We start from the raw sequence: 15,474 nt of genomic DNA, 5'->3' as shown, positions 1-15,474 counted from the left end.
ATGATGGGAGAGGCCACGGTTTCGTCTGTGATAAGCTCCTCAACAGTGGGTACCAATGCTGCCTTGGCCAGTCTGGAGCTATCAGAATCACTTTTGGCTGTTCTGCCCTGTTCTTCAGTAAAACCTTGGACATTAATGGGATTGGTGGGAAAGCATAGACTTTTCGGGCTTTCCAGCTGAATGAGAGAGAGTCCACCTTCCATGCTTGTGGATGGTATGTTCTTGTGCAAAAAATTTTCAGTTGATGATTGTGGGGTGAGGCGAACAGATCTATCTCAGGCCTTCCCCATGCCTGTGTTATGAGTAAGAAGATGTCTGGGTGCAGCATCCATTCGTGTGCATCCATGGTAGTTCTGCTTAAGCTGTCTGCCAGAGTATTGTCTTTCCCTGTCACGAACTGGGCCTGTAGTTGTATACTGTGTTTCAAGCAAAGATCCCATAGATTCATAGCCAGTCTGCATAGAGGGCAAGAATGCGTGCCTCCTTGCTTGTTTATGTACCACATAACTGTGGTGTTGTCTGTCCTTATTAGCAGGTGGCCTTGTTGAAGGAAAGGTTTGAAAGCCTCGATTGCATGCATCACTGCCAGGATTTCCTTTTGGTTTATGTGCATTTGCAGCTGCCCTTGAGACCATAGCCCTTGGATACATTTGCCCTCCATGTGTGCTCCCCAACCTCGGTCTGAAGCGTCCGTGGTGATGGTTTGGTTTGCTTTTGGTTTCAAGAAAGGCAACCCTCTGTTGGTCTGGCAGGCTAGAGCCCACCACAGGAATTCCTTCTGAAGGCAAGGTATGATTGGAATCAGAGTTTCTAAGCTGTGACTGTGCTGTGTCCATACACTCCTTAGGTACCATTGCAATCTTCTCATATGTAGCCTGGCTTGTGGGATTAGTATTATGCATGATGCCATGAAACACAGGGCCTGCAGGATTTTTCCTTGCAGTTAGCTGAGTTTGTCTTGTCAGATTCTTGATGTAATCTGGAAGTTGTTTCTGTTTTTCTTCTGTGAGAAAGGCCATTTGGGTGGTTGTATCCAGATCTGCACCCAAGAAGGTTATCCTTTGGGATGGCACCAGTCTTGAATTTTGGATGTTGACTGTGTATCCCAAGGCCTGTAGTAGCTGGATGGCACAGTCCAAGTCCTTTAACAATTTTGTCTTGCTGTCCGCTTGTATCAGGCAGTCATCCAGATATGGGTAGATTTGAATCCCGTGAAGTCTGCAGTGTGCAATTACTGATGCCAGGCATTTCGTGAACACTCTGGGCGCAGTAGATAAGCCAAAGGGCAATGCTGAGAACTGATAATGCTCTGATCCTGCAAGAAATCTGAGGTGTCTTCTGCAACTTTGTCGAATGGGGACATGCAGGTATGCCTCCTTGAGATCTAGAGTCACCAGCCAAGACTCCTTGCCCAGCATGGGAAGAAGCTGCTGTAGGGTCAGCATCTTGAATTTCGGCACAATGAGGTAAGTGTTCAGTGCGGACAGATCGAGAATAGGCCTCCATTGATTTTCTTTTCTTGGAACAAGGAATAGCCTTGAATAAAAACCTTGGCCTTGTTCTGATAGAGGAACCGTTTCTATGGCATTCATTTGTAGCAATTTGGTGATTTGCTTCAAAGCCTCCGCCCTCTGATTTGGTGGCAGGTCTGGCATTCCTTGTCTTTTTGGCAATGTGTGGAAATGGAACCTGTATCCTTTGTCTATTATTTGTAGTGTCCATGAGTCCCTTGTAATGTAATGCCAATTTTCTGAAAATAAAGAAAGCTTTCCACCCAATGGTGCTTCTAATTGAGCCCTGGTCGGCGGAGTCAGGAATAAGTCATTGTGTTTGTCCTGGTGTAACAGTTGTTGTTGCTGTAGCTGCACTACCTCTCTGGTTGGGTGGCTGCCACTGACGGCCTCTGTAGTGGCCTCTAGCTTGCCCCCTGCCTCTGGTATGCCTGTTCCTGCCTCTCTGTGATCTGTCTGAGTCTGGAAAGGACCAATTCTTACTAGGCCAATTTCTGCTAAATCTCGGTGGTTGTACCTGCAGAAAATCCTTGACTGTTTGCACAGATTTTGCCTTTTCTTCAAACTTCTTTAAGACCTTCTGGGCCGTGGAACCAAATAATTTTTGTTTTTCCATTGGAGCATCCAGGAGCTTAGCTTTAACATGGTCCGGTAGAGCTTGCTCCTTGAACCAGGCATGCCTTCGTATAACTGCCCCTGTCATTGCTGACCTACATGAAGCTTCCAGTGCATCATAGCCACATTGCAGAAAATGGTTGCTAACCTGCTGAGAGTTATGTACCAGATCCTGAAGAGATTTACGGTCAAGGGGCTCAGAGGAGGAAAGTTTCTTATACAATTCATCTAACAAATACTCTTGGTACTGAATCATATGGAATTGACAATTTAATGCCCTCATAGAAAGAGTTGCAGAAGTATAAACTTTCTTTCCCCATCGCTCTAAAGCTCTAAATTCCCTTTCAGAAGGTAAAGGATTTTTAGCAGTGGCAGCTGCAACCCCTTTAGGGTCCTGTGAAATGGTTTCTGGGTCTGCAGTGTGGGCCTTGTACAGGTGAAAATGAGAATCCAGAACCCTGTAGTACCTATCAGGTTTGGCAGGAGCCAGAGGGAGAGAATCAGGGGCTGTACTAGCATCAGAGTATACATCATCAATAACATTCAAAACAGGAGGTATAGCCAAAGGCCTATGCTGAGGTAAGTGTAAAAAGGTCCTTAATCTTTTTCTGGAATCAGAAAATTCCTGGCCCTGCCATTGGAAATGCTCTCTAATGGAATGCAGTGTCTCACCAAAAGAAAACTCTTCAGGAGGGGAGGCCGAAGGAATAGATTCTTCAGCATCAGAATCCTCGTGGGCCGAATAAGCCTCCTGCTGGTGTTCTGACAACACAGATTCATCCGTAGACTCATCTGAAGAGTGGGGGTCAGAGGGCTCAACCCTGGGCCTTTTGTCTGGAGGTGGAAGAGAGCCCCTGTCTGGGTGAGGTTGAGAACCTCTAATTAAGGAGATAAGGTCCTCTGCTAGGCTGAGAATTTGAGTGCTGGTAGAAGGCCTCTGAGAGGTAGACTTGGGAGGCAAAGCTTTGGCAAGCTTGGCAGCTTTAGCCCTAGAGAAGGCCTTAATGGACATGGATGCAGGGGGTCTGGCTGCACCACGTGCAGGAGTGGACTTGTCTAAAGGAATGGTGTCGGACATGTCCTGGACACCGGTTTCCGTAGGTAGTTCAATAACAGACTCGGCCGGAGCCTCCGAGGCCGAGGTAGTCGGTTGTAAGGTTTCAGTAACAGGAAGCACCGAGGACTCGGTTTCAGCCGAAACCGAGACACTCGCGGTAGGCCTGACCGAGGTTTCAGCCGAAACCGCGGGCCGCGAGGGTCGGTCCTTGTCCTTCCGTTTTTTAACTACATGTGAAGTCGGAGTCTCCGACGGCATTATATACGCAAAGTTAGCCCCAAAATATTCCTCTGCAAACTCCGACCGACGCCTAAGCGTTCGTCGGTTGAAGGAAGCACAGGCAGAGCAGGCTGAGACGTCGTGGTCTGGGCCTAAGCAAGGGAGACAGTAAGAGTGGAAATCCTTATGAGGTATTTGTTTCCCACAAGTTAAACAATTATTTACTTTATCTGACATCGGCTGAGGCAAGAAAGAGTCCCCAACGGGGTACTTAGCTTTTTCGAAGTCTTCGGTAGCTGAATCAAAGGAGCTGGCCGACCGGCACTTGCGAACTGCTTCTGCTTCAGGCACCGCGCGGCAAGAAAGACTGAGGAAGATGGCGTCGGCTGATGCCTTTATACCCCAGACGTTCTGACATCGGGGAAAGAGCGACATCAGCCGAGGCCAGACCCAGACTTTGGAATCCGGCCGACCAAAGGGCTGCCTGAGGCAGGAAACCCATATGTTATGACTGGAGATGCATCCTTGAAGGACATCATCAGGGGTAGTCCAACTGTCCATAATGCTAGGTTTGAAGAACTGTTATCACAAATGGGGTGCTTTCAAGCCTGATCTAGGAGGTGCTTTGTAGATGGGTGTTTCTGATGGGACTTTTGGCTGGCTGTTTAATAGGTCACATTTCACTAGAAATACTTCTTAGACCAGAAATTGTTATTTATTCTATTTATTTATTTTATTTAACATTTGTTTTACCAAGATAATCTGACTGGACAGCTAATGTCCACTTTCAGTGGAGTCCTGGGGAGAAAAACTCCAAGAAGTTACAGTGTAAATACATGGTTATTAAAGAATAACAATTAGTAGAATGCTGACATTTTTTAGAAGGCAAGACAGTTAAATGCAATAAAAGTAGACGGATAACAAGTGGTAGAATGCGAACAAATAAAAGGCAAAAACAGTTAAATGCAATACAAGCTTATAATACAGATATGTGATCACAGATCTTACAGTACTAGTGCAAAAAATGTACATAAGGTTCTCAGAGTAAGCACATATTTACAGTATTTGCAAAATATACAATGCACATAGGTGGACCAAAATGATAGTGAAAAGTATGCATCAGAGGCCTCAGGGGGTAAACTGCCTACAGGTTACCCAAGGAAATGCACTAAAGATGAGGAATACACTAATGTCCTCCTGCTGTATTTAAAGGGAAAAATGTCTGAAATTATATGTCCGGCTAAGGGGCACAACTGCACGGCAGTAGTAGCAACAAGTGTTTGAAAACAGTGAAAATATAAGAGGAATAAAAATAAAAGCTTTGTAAACAGTGAAAACAGCAACAAAATATGATTTAACAGGCACAGTAAGGCAGACAAAAGCAGTACAAACAGTGCAGTTTAGTTTACAGTATTAAGAAACAGTATTAAATAGGCAGAGTACAATAAAAAGTGCAGTAAATGGTATAATCAAGCAAAAACAGGCAACTTATGTTTTTTGGGAAGCTGAGAAGCCTCTAGTCATCTGGTATCTTGGTTAAAAGATGTGGCTGTTAGCCCACCTCAGTTTAGCTCAGATCAAATAAGCAGAAACCTGCTCAAATGCAGGGTTAAATACCAGAAGCTAAATACTTCAAAAAAAAAAAAAAAAAATTAAAAGAACAAGTGAGGGTGCTTACTCCAAACCCTAGACCAATCACCCTTCACCAGGCAGGTTCCAATCAACACATTTCTCTCACAAGGGTGCAGTAGGGCCCCTTCCAATCAAAGATGGCTTAGTATACAACAGCCAGTACTACAAACAGATCCAGATGCTGCAAACCTGTATCTGGACTATGGTACAGCTATAGCTACACTAATTTAGGCAGGAAACACTAAAAAATGTTTTAAACAGCAGAAAAACAGCAGTGAGACGCTAAATGTTTTAAACAGCTAAAACAGCAAGGAGACACTAAAGAGTGCTTTAAAAAGCAAACAAATTGGCTACTTAGAACACTGCTTGGTGGGAAAAAGAACAGAACAGATGCTTTGCAAACAGTGAAAAGTAGCAACAATTACTTTGCAAACAGTGAAAATAGCAAAAAAAGTTTTGCAAACACTGAAAACAGCAAGAAAATATCATTTAATAGGCACAGTAAGACAGGCAAATGCAGTACAAACAATGCAGTTTAGTTTATAGTATTAAAAAAACAGCTGGAGTGCCTTCTGTGCAGAGTGTGAATGTCCTCCCAGCAGTCAAGTGAGTTTTAAAGACATGCAGATAGGTGTATGTGTGTATGTATGTGCCTTCTGTGAAGGTTTGGCACCGGGCTGGCCACTCGACACTAAAAACACCACTGCCAATCAATCTGTAGACTGCTGATACACCACTGTGACAACCCCTAACCGGGAAAAGCCAAAAGATTTTAAATAGGCAGAGTACAATAAAAAGTGCAGTAAATACTATAATCAAGAAAAAAAACAAGCAAATTATGTTTATTGGGAAGCTCAGAAGCCTATAGTCATCTGGTATCTCAGCTCAGAGTTGTGGTGGGTAGCCCACCAAAGTTCAGCTCAGATAAAACAAGCAGATGCATCAAACAGATGGCAGTGGGATTCACTTGTGTGTGAAATACTGTGATGCTACAGGGGAGGAGAATGGTGGTTATCTGAACTCAAAAAAGAATTATGCTGCTAAGGGCAGAGCTATAATTAGAGCTTAGCAACTATGTGCAAGTCTTGGAAGTATTTGAGAAAAATAAAGAAAATTACACTCGGGGGTGGTACCAAGACAAGCTAAAAGAAAAAAACAAGAGTGAAGATTTGTATGTGTGAATATTACCAGTCTCAGAGCACATAGGGGAAGAGAAATGCTAAGGGTCATAGTTGAGCCATAAAAAAGGAGCGAGTCGAATCAAATTAAAAAAAATGTTAACTGCATGTGCAAAAACTTAAATACAAAGACAAATATCTATGTATGTATGTGTATATATTATACACACACATACATACATGAATACACACACGTATACATATATGCAAATATATATATATATATATATATATATATATATATATATATACACATATACATATACATACACACACACACACATTTAAGTACACATTTGTATACATATACTTACACACACAACCAAATACAAACATGCATGTATATACGCAAAAAATACTATATGTACATATACTGTATGTATACACAAGTACACATGCATTCATGTACACATATACAGACATATAAACCTAAACAAATGCACATAAATGCATAGATAAATATATGCAAATATAAACAAATACAGTGATTACCTGCACCCAGCAACAAGCAACCTACCCGACTGAAACAAGCCAATATGAGATAATTCTTAGCAAAACTTGCAGTAAGGTGAACTATATTGCCTTCTGAACCCTTAACATCAACCTGACAGCAATTTTTATCAGTAAGGGAAATGGGCATCAACTCACAGAAGACATTGCTTAATGTATCAGAATACACTCAGCACCATCTCAATTGGATAATTGTACTGATGGTATTATTACTGGACTCTAATCAACCCTACCTCCTGCATTAGACAAGACACCAATGAACTGTAACTTTTCCTGGCCACCTCATCTATTGGACAATGTAACAAAATGTGCTTCATTTGTGTCAACAAAGCCTACCAGTAATTTCCAAAAAGATTGAAGGGTGGGGGGTGGGGGGTTGTTACCTTGGATATGCAAGACAAGCTGTTAATCAAACAAACACCCTACGTTCAGAAAAAAAAAATCAGAAATGTTGGAGGAAGAAAAACTCAAACTGTAAAGACTGTAACCCTTAAAAATTCCAGGCAGCAAAACCGAGGCATCATGGATTTACACTAACAATCTAGAACAGGATGCATTTAAAGGAATTTTCCTATACGGATTTGGATGACGTCATGTCTGGAACTATTCAAGAATTAGGGCTTTTTATGCTACGGAATAGAAATTATGCTGGTTACAATTATTCTTGCATTATTTCTAGTTTTATCAAAGTTAAAACTGCAAAACATACAAACAGTTTGACTGATCAGTTTTAGAAGAATTTATGATGATGTGTTTAAATAAAATAAAAAAAAACAAAAACCTGTGTGTGTCAGAATCTTAACATTGTAGGCAGACAGGATGCATTTGTTGCTAATAAAATGATTTTCGTTAAAAGCCGAGGAAAAAAGTGTGCCGGTAAAAGACTATGCTGGCATAGCATGTGAATGTCAAAAGTCTGTGCATATTCATATCTTTCAGTTTTGTGATGGGGAACTACCACTGGATGAGAGGATTATGTGACCCGATGCCACCTGTGATGACATCATCCCGTAATCCAGATTACCTGATTTCAGATACATGTGTGTGACTGTGAAGAAATGAGATTTTTTATGAGAAATAAATAAAGAATGGAATCCTCTCAATTCAAATAGAGTCTAGATCCGTGTGACTTAGATTATTATTTCTTCTCCTGACATAAGCATATTCTCATGTTTTTTTTTTTTTAGCGCAGTTATACAGAAAAAGATTTATTTATTCAGCATGGTCAAGGTTATAGTAAGAATGCACCATCAGACAGGATTTTTTCAGAAACATGTATTGTTCTTTCTGGTCAGTCAGCTAAAACTGTATAATAATTGCTGGGTAAAAAAGCACCAGAGGAGAAAGGCTACGCCAACCTTGTTGGATAAAATGTAGAATTTTATTACCACAATTCCGGCTGGTACAGAAAAAAATCCAAAAGCTGTTCAGCACACAAAGTCCAAACTGTTGAGAGCACAAACACAAAGAACAGATAGAAAAGCTGTTCAGCACACAAAAACCAAGACTGTTGAAAGCACAAACGCTATGTCTCCACACCTGCGTTTTCGTTTAGGACACTTCATCAGATGCACTACAACTCATACAAAACTACATTCTATTTAAATACAGTTTCAATTAATTTAATTGAACAATTAATTAATCACACCTATTTCATTCAGGTTAAACCTTATTAAACTTACAAGATACCAAACTTTAGAAACTCCTTGTTAATACAACATCAAATACTAACAAATCCATTTCTATTAAATAACTCAACTTATTATACTTTTAAAGTTTAATAAAACATTTCCCAATGAACTAATAATGAATATTAAAAAACATACTTAAAAACTCTTAAAAGGTTAAAATGTATAAAATGTTAAAAACTTTTAAATAACTGCCTTCATCTTACTGAATTTAAGTTAACCTCCTACACCCTCTAGTGTTCATTTCAAACTATTGCACATATCCACTAACTGACTTTTTGAAAGTTTAAATTGATTTTAACTAACTTGATTACTCATAAACTGCTTACTTATAATAATTGTTTCATTTAAGCCTTTTGCTCAGGGAGACAGATTTATTTTACTTGGTCTCCCACAATCATGTTCTTCAATAAGGAGATGACTTGCTTGACTAAAATCTGGGTTTTGTATCTTTCTTGCTCAGCCCTTCCAATTGACCACTGGGTACCTGTATCTATATGATGCAATACAAGTTGAGTGCACCCTAGCACAAAAATGTATACACCCCTAAATCCTTGTAGTACTGCTCAATATTTCCTGAACTTTGGAAAGGATAGCGGCCTTCACAGAGCTGCCTCATCTACTGAAGTGACGCACTAAGTCTTACTGAGAAGCTCTAATACAAGACACTGCTCTAATTCAGTCTATGACAAACTGCAGATGTGCAGAACAGATGTCTACTATGGTAGATTTTATGATTCTGCCTGATCACTCCACCACGTTAACATTGCTTACCTTCCTCACAACAGTGAAAAGGCTTCCATGCTGCCTGCACTTGTTTGTGAAATTGGAAGACACACCATCACCTTTTTTGTCCAGCCGCATGTTCCTGTGTTCTGTCAAGTCAAAATCAGACTTGTTTGCAACAGTTTACTTGTACAAGTTGCTCATGTGCCAATCCCATGAGCTCCATAAGCCTAGTTCTGAAATTCAACACATAGTCCATGACATATTCCTTGTAGGAATCACAGTCACCATCCCACTCATCCAATACTAAGTCTAGGGATCCCTATCACAAAGAAGCTCAAGCTGTGACAAACTTGTTGATTCCTGGAGCACCTGTTGCAAGGGCGCCCGCAGGAAGGTGCAAGGGGGTGCATTTGCACCCCCCCTGGAATCGGCTGACTAGTTAATTTTCTTTTAATTTAAAGAAAAATGTTGTTTTTTTTAGGGCGTGTTTCTTTAAGAACACCCTTCGTCACATCTGCACCATGGGTATGCTGACATCATCATGCAGTGCACATATTTTCAGGTTTGCAAGCAGGAACTGAAGCGGACAGTTTCAGGTTTGCGAGCAGGAACTGAAACAGTTTCTGCTGCTTCTGATGGGTTTACTATAGCTGAGAGGAGGACTTCACTGAAGATAACAGACAGGATGCTTTTCAGTGTGTGAGTGTGTGTGTGTGTGTGTGTGTGTGTGTGTGTGTGTGTGTGTGTGTGTGTGTGTGTGTGTTTGTGTGTGAAATGCCCCAAGTGCTACATGGTGGTAGGTAAAGAATAAGGCTTGAACCCTGTACCTTGGGCCCAGGTGGCAAGAGCCTGAATTCCCTACCCACCACCATTTGTAAAAATGTTGCAGATTTTTCCCTCATACTTGTTCTGTTCCTCATAAAATCTGTGGTTTCTGTATTTGTGTCCTTGCGAAGCCAGTAGTGCATTGGTGCAGTGGTAGCATTGTTGCCTGACAGCTACATGTTCTCTGGTTTGATTCTTGGCTGGGGTGCCTTACCTTCTGTGTCGAGTCTGTATGCCCTCCCTGTTTTTGTTTCCTCCCATCTTACAAAAACATGTGTCTGTCTGGAGTGTTTCTCCCTGGGCCTCTGCTAAAAATTAGCTTTTGTTCCAAGTCATACTTTCCTGGTTAACAAATGTTAAAAATGACACATTTGAATATCAGACTTCATATTCTTCAGAAAGTGCATGGTAACACAAAAGCTTTTATTCTAGCAATTTTCTAAGTGTATAAGGTGGATATTTGAAATTTGTCCCTATTTTTGGGACTGTATTCCCCCATTATTGGCTTCATCCAGGTTTTGTGCTAAGGTTGAGAGCTACGGTAAGAACTGAATTCACTGAATATGTTTGGGGGCTATATTCCCCCATTACTGGCTTTGTCCGGGTGTTTGCTGCTAATCCTTTCCACCAAACCATTTGTTTGTGGAGGGTAGCAGGTGGTATTTAACTGGAAATCTTTAACAAACAGGTATGCAGGTCAGACATGAAATTAGCCTCTTGGTCTGTTGATATTTCCCAGAGAAAAATTATTTTTAAAATAGCATTTTCTGCCTCAGAAGATGACGCTACAGATGCCTGAAAATAATTATGAACATATTAGGTATGAAAGGTATGAATTCAGCAGCAGGAACTCAGAGAATTTACATATTATCCCAAGGTACAATACCTGGCGAAACCTGATAGAAATTATATTTCACAGGAACATGTCCATTTAATTGAAAACTGGCACATATCCAATAACTATTTCAGATCATGTGCCAATAATTAAGATAAAAAGACAGGGTATTGAAGAAGACACTGGAGCTTCCTCACCTACCTGGTAAAAAGAAGAATTTAAGGAATGGGTAGTGGAAATTATCCAGGAGTTATTAGGGAAGACAAAGTACTCCAGAATTACAGATAGTGAATGGAATAAAACGAAAGTAGAGTTCAAAAACAAGGGTAAAAATAAAATAAAAAAAATATATATATAAAAAGATCTAGTTAAGAAGTAATTATATAGAGAGGATGACAAAAGTTAAAATATTCCAAAATAAGGGAAATCTCACAGAACATGAAGATGCAGAATTGCAGAGTGCTAAAAAGAAAATAAGAGTACTTGCATAATATGCATTAGTTTAGAAAGACTGCTTTTAAGCAACAGATTTTTGCTAATAACTCCAGAGCACAAAAAAAAAAAAAAAAAAAAAAACTTATGCTCAATGACTTAGGAAACAGAAAGTAGAAAGGGATGCCACTAAACTTATGGACTCTATACCAAGAAAAATAACCAGAGATCCTGAAGAGGTATTGAGATATTTTAGAAACTACATGAAGCAGAGAAGTGAGGAATCAGGAAAAAGCACAAATGGAAATATTTATTAAATATGCCATGGTTAGAGATAGAACAACAAACAGTTAAGACAGGATGAAAGAAGATAAAAATGGTGATGTATAACCAATCTACAGGAAAGTATCCAGGGACAGATGGTATTCTGGTGGAATTTTCAAAGTTAGGAGGGAAGTGATACAGATCTGGAACGTTTTAACAGTATTTTAAAAGGAGGAGAGGCACCGACATCCTGGAAAATAGCTATGGCAGCTGTAATACCCAAACAGTGAAGGCCCATCTGATCCAGCTTCATATAGGCCCATTTCAATTTAAAAAAATGATTATAAAGTGTTTACTGTTATAATGCTTAAATGAATGGCAAAAAGTGAAGCCAAAATTCATTGAAATTGGCCAATGTCATTTTGTGGAGAGGAGGAAAACTGGCAACATTAATAGAAGGGTCTATATCATATGAGCGAATCCCACAAATTGCGAACGCTCATAATAATTAAACGTACCAGACCTTGAACTTACTATTGTGGGGGGCTGTGCCCCTCCCTCACTAAATATATATTCCAACTCAGAGATTGCACTACAGTGAGGAAAGGGCAAATATCCCATTCTTCACTGTACTGCGATCTCAGAAAAAGCACTTTGAGGTCCGGTACGTTCGATATTATGAGCATTCACAATTTGTGTGATTCACTCATATGATATAGACCCTAACAGAACAATGATGATCCAAAGGGAACTAGAATGTACAAAGATTCCATGGTTATTGGCGAGTCTTGATGAAAAGAAAGTATTCAGAGTAAGCTGAGATTTCTATGAGTAGGGCAATGGAAGCATTTGTATTTCCTGGGATAGTTAATTAGAAGGATATATGAGGGTTCAGAAACAAAAATCAAAGTGGGAGGGTTCCACTCTGATAAGTTGTGTTTGAACAGAGGAACCTGGCTTTGTTATGTGCGTTTTATTTAGAACCACTAGCAAAGAAAACAAGGGACTCAAATTCAAGGACATAACTGGTATGATGTTCAAGAAAGGTTGGCTTTATATGCAGACATTTGGTACCTGATTGAACCAGAAACGGACATATCTGTGTTATGGAATATTCTGAGACAGTTCTGTTTATTTTTTTTGTGTGGGGGAATATAAAATTAATAAAGATAAAGGCTATAAGCTATGTACCCCCACAAACTGGTCCAGCAATACTCATATTTATGGGGACATGACAGTATTTAGGAGTAAGGATTAAAAAGGATTCAGTTATGGCAGCTAAGGATATATGGAAGAGACTAAAAAGATAATATAACAACTGAGAAACTAGAAGATCTTGCCAATTGATATGGACAGCGAGATACAAGCAGTCAAAATCTTTTTAGTCCCTAAGTTTTAAACAAAGGTCAGGCATATTTTTTTTTATCAACCAGTGGAGAAAGTCATCACCATCATCAGCCTCCTTTTGCTCCCATTTTCTACATGGGGTTGGGGTATCGTGTTAACTGTCACCATCTCTATCGATTCAGTGCCACACTCCTGCCTTCTTCAATACTTATGCCTGACTGTCTCAGATCTTCTTTCACACAATCCATCCACCTCTTTGCTGGATGTCTTCATTTCCTCTTACCTTCTTACTGTCTTAGGTTCATAGGTAGGTACTAAGCTATTGGCCCTAAGGCCTATATAAGCCTAGCCAAATGGTACCTTGGCTTTTGCCACCCAAGAAAATTATTTTCCTGTGCCCCTGTCAAGCAGAGCCAAAGAAGTGATCCCTGGGGTGAATTTCCTATCTCCCACCCAATCAAGATTTTTCTTGAAGAGTGCTAAAGAGGAGCTTTGTTTGATATAGACAAATAGTTTGTTCCTTTGTATGGGAAGTCTCTGGGACAGGAATCTATCCCTCCAGCACGTTCTGTTTATTGCGGTGACAAGGTTTAGGTCCCTAGAGCATGTAGCTCGGAGGGATTGGGATTTCTTTAAGTGGAGCGTGTCCAACAGCTCTGGGTTTGACAAAGCTTTGTATGTTAGGCAGAGATCGCCTCTGAGTAGGCGATATGCAACAGACTAAAGCTGGAGTTTTTTGAGACGGTCTGCATAGGGCATCTGTTTGAGGCCGGTAATCCTCTTTGTGAGGTATTTATGCGGCCTTTTCAGTTGTTGTAGATGTCTTGTGAGGTACATACCAAAAGAGGCGCTGTACTCTATAATGGGTCTAATGAGTGATGAGCACAGGGGCACAATGACCTCTTTTTCCTGGATGAGAAACCTTTTGTGATGGTGTGTGCACGTAGAAGGATTTCCTGACTACTGTGACGATGTGATTATCAAAGGACAGACAACACCAAAAGTGTGATAAGAGACGTTGGGACACAGGTGGAGAGTAAAGTAGACTACCGTGCCTATGTGGTAGTTCATGGGTACAGAATTTTTATCAAAAGGGATGACAATGCACTTTTTGGCATTGAGCTTGAGGCCATGGCTTTGACACCAGGCATCTGTCTCAGTGAGGCCCTTTTGTGGGATGTCCACATCGTTAGAGTTTTGATTATGGCTCCTAGTTTGCAGTCATCTGTGAACTTTGTTAGCCAAAGGCCTTCTGTGTTAGCCTGTACTTCAGAGAAGCAGATACCAAACAGGAGAGGACCCAGGACTAAACCCTGCGGTACTCCACTTATCACTGGTCTGAAGATGGATTTAGAGAGTCTGCTACTTTCACAGTGTGGGTTCTGTCAGTAAGCCAGTTGGCAACCCCTCTTATGACATAGGGATTTATACCTAGTTTAGTGAGTTTATCTATAATTCCAGAGTGGGGGATGGTGTTGAAAGCCTTGGCGAGATGTAGATAGGCTGTGTGAAACCACCTTACCCTTGTCTACGGCTTTGGTGACTGCTTCAAAGAAGTCTATCAGGTTTAGGAGACATGATCTGCCATTTACAAACCCGAACTGGGTAGGGTCCAGATTTTGGAGATTACCAGTGTCATTGTTTATAAGTTCCATGATGATACATCCCACAGCCTTGCAGACCAGGCTCATCAGGCTAATGGGGCGGTAGTTCCTGGGGTCCGTGGTGGCTCCCCCTTTGTGGAGTGGGATAACAGTTGCTGTGCACCATTCATTGGGCACCAAGCCCGAGGCGAGGCTATGATTGAACATGGTACTTAGAGGTGGGGTGCCAGTTCATTCTGTAGTTCATGTAGAATGCAGCCTGGGATATTGTCAGGTCCCATGGATGCTGTGTTCTTGACTTTGGAGAGTGTTTTTTTTTTTACCTGTGCAGCCGTGATTACAGGAACTTTGCATTCTTCTGGTATAGTGATGGGCCCTTTAGGTGGTGAGAGAGGGGTAAAGTTAGCACTGAACCTATCTGCCAGGATGTTGGCAATATCAGTTGGTTCTGTATATTTAGTGCCATTGTGCTGTAATTCAGAGCAGATCTGAGTGTTGCCATTGAGATTCTTGACGTAGCTATAGAATGCTTTGTGGTTGTCTTTAGAATTATTGTGATTTTGTTTTCATAACTAGCTTTGGAGGATTTTATGAGGGATCTCAGCTTCTTACTGAGGCTGATGACAGAGTTCCTCCAATCATGGGATTTTACTCTTTTTTTTGCAACAGTTTCTTTTTTCTGTTGTAGAGTTTGTTTATGGCAGGGGACCACTAGATTGTTTTTTTTTTTTTTGGAGGATAGCATCTTGGTTCTGTTAGGGATTGCACGATCCATGCACTCATGTAAGTGCTTTTTAAGTGCATTTGTATAGCATTTAGCAGTCTTACTTCTATTATCCGTCAGCATGGGTGTCGTAAGTTTGCCACTTCTGTCTTAAGAAGCGTGAAGTTGGCTTTGGAGACATTTTTTACAGTGGTTTCCCTAATGGGGAGTGGGGGTGGGATGTGGATGTCTAGGGTAATTAGCCTGTGGTCGGATCTGACCAACGAGGAATTGACCTCTGGTGTGGAACACGGGTTGCCCATGT

General features: G+C 40.9%; 1 protein-coding gene across 1 annotated transcript in view; it reads right to left on the bottom strand.

Moving 5' to 3' along the window:
• NME7 (NME/NM23 family member 7) overlaps positions 1 to 9,274 on the bottom strand; it is a 1,612,386-nt gene extending 1,603,112 nt beyond the window's left edge. The window contains exon 1 of the mRNA XM_044071838.1: positions 9,185 to 9,274. Within this exon, the coding sequence (XP_043927773.1) occupies positions 9,185 to 9,274 (90 nt within the window). The remainder of the gene's footprint in view (positions 1 to 9,184) is intronic.
• Between the last annotated feature and the right edge of the window lie 6,200 nt (positions 9,275 to 15,474).

Source organism: Protopterus annectens, chromosome 5.part0 (assembly GCF_019279795.1).
Source record: "Protopterus annectens isolate FY-2018-M chromosome 5.part0, PAN1.0, whole genome shotgun sequence".
Taxonomy (NCBI): Eukaryota; Metazoa; Chordata; order Ceratodontiformes; family Protopteridae; genus Protopterus; species Protopterus annectens.
The sequence above is the reverse complement of the archived record's forward strand: the minus strand, read 5'-3'. Positions and strand labels throughout refer to the sequence as shown.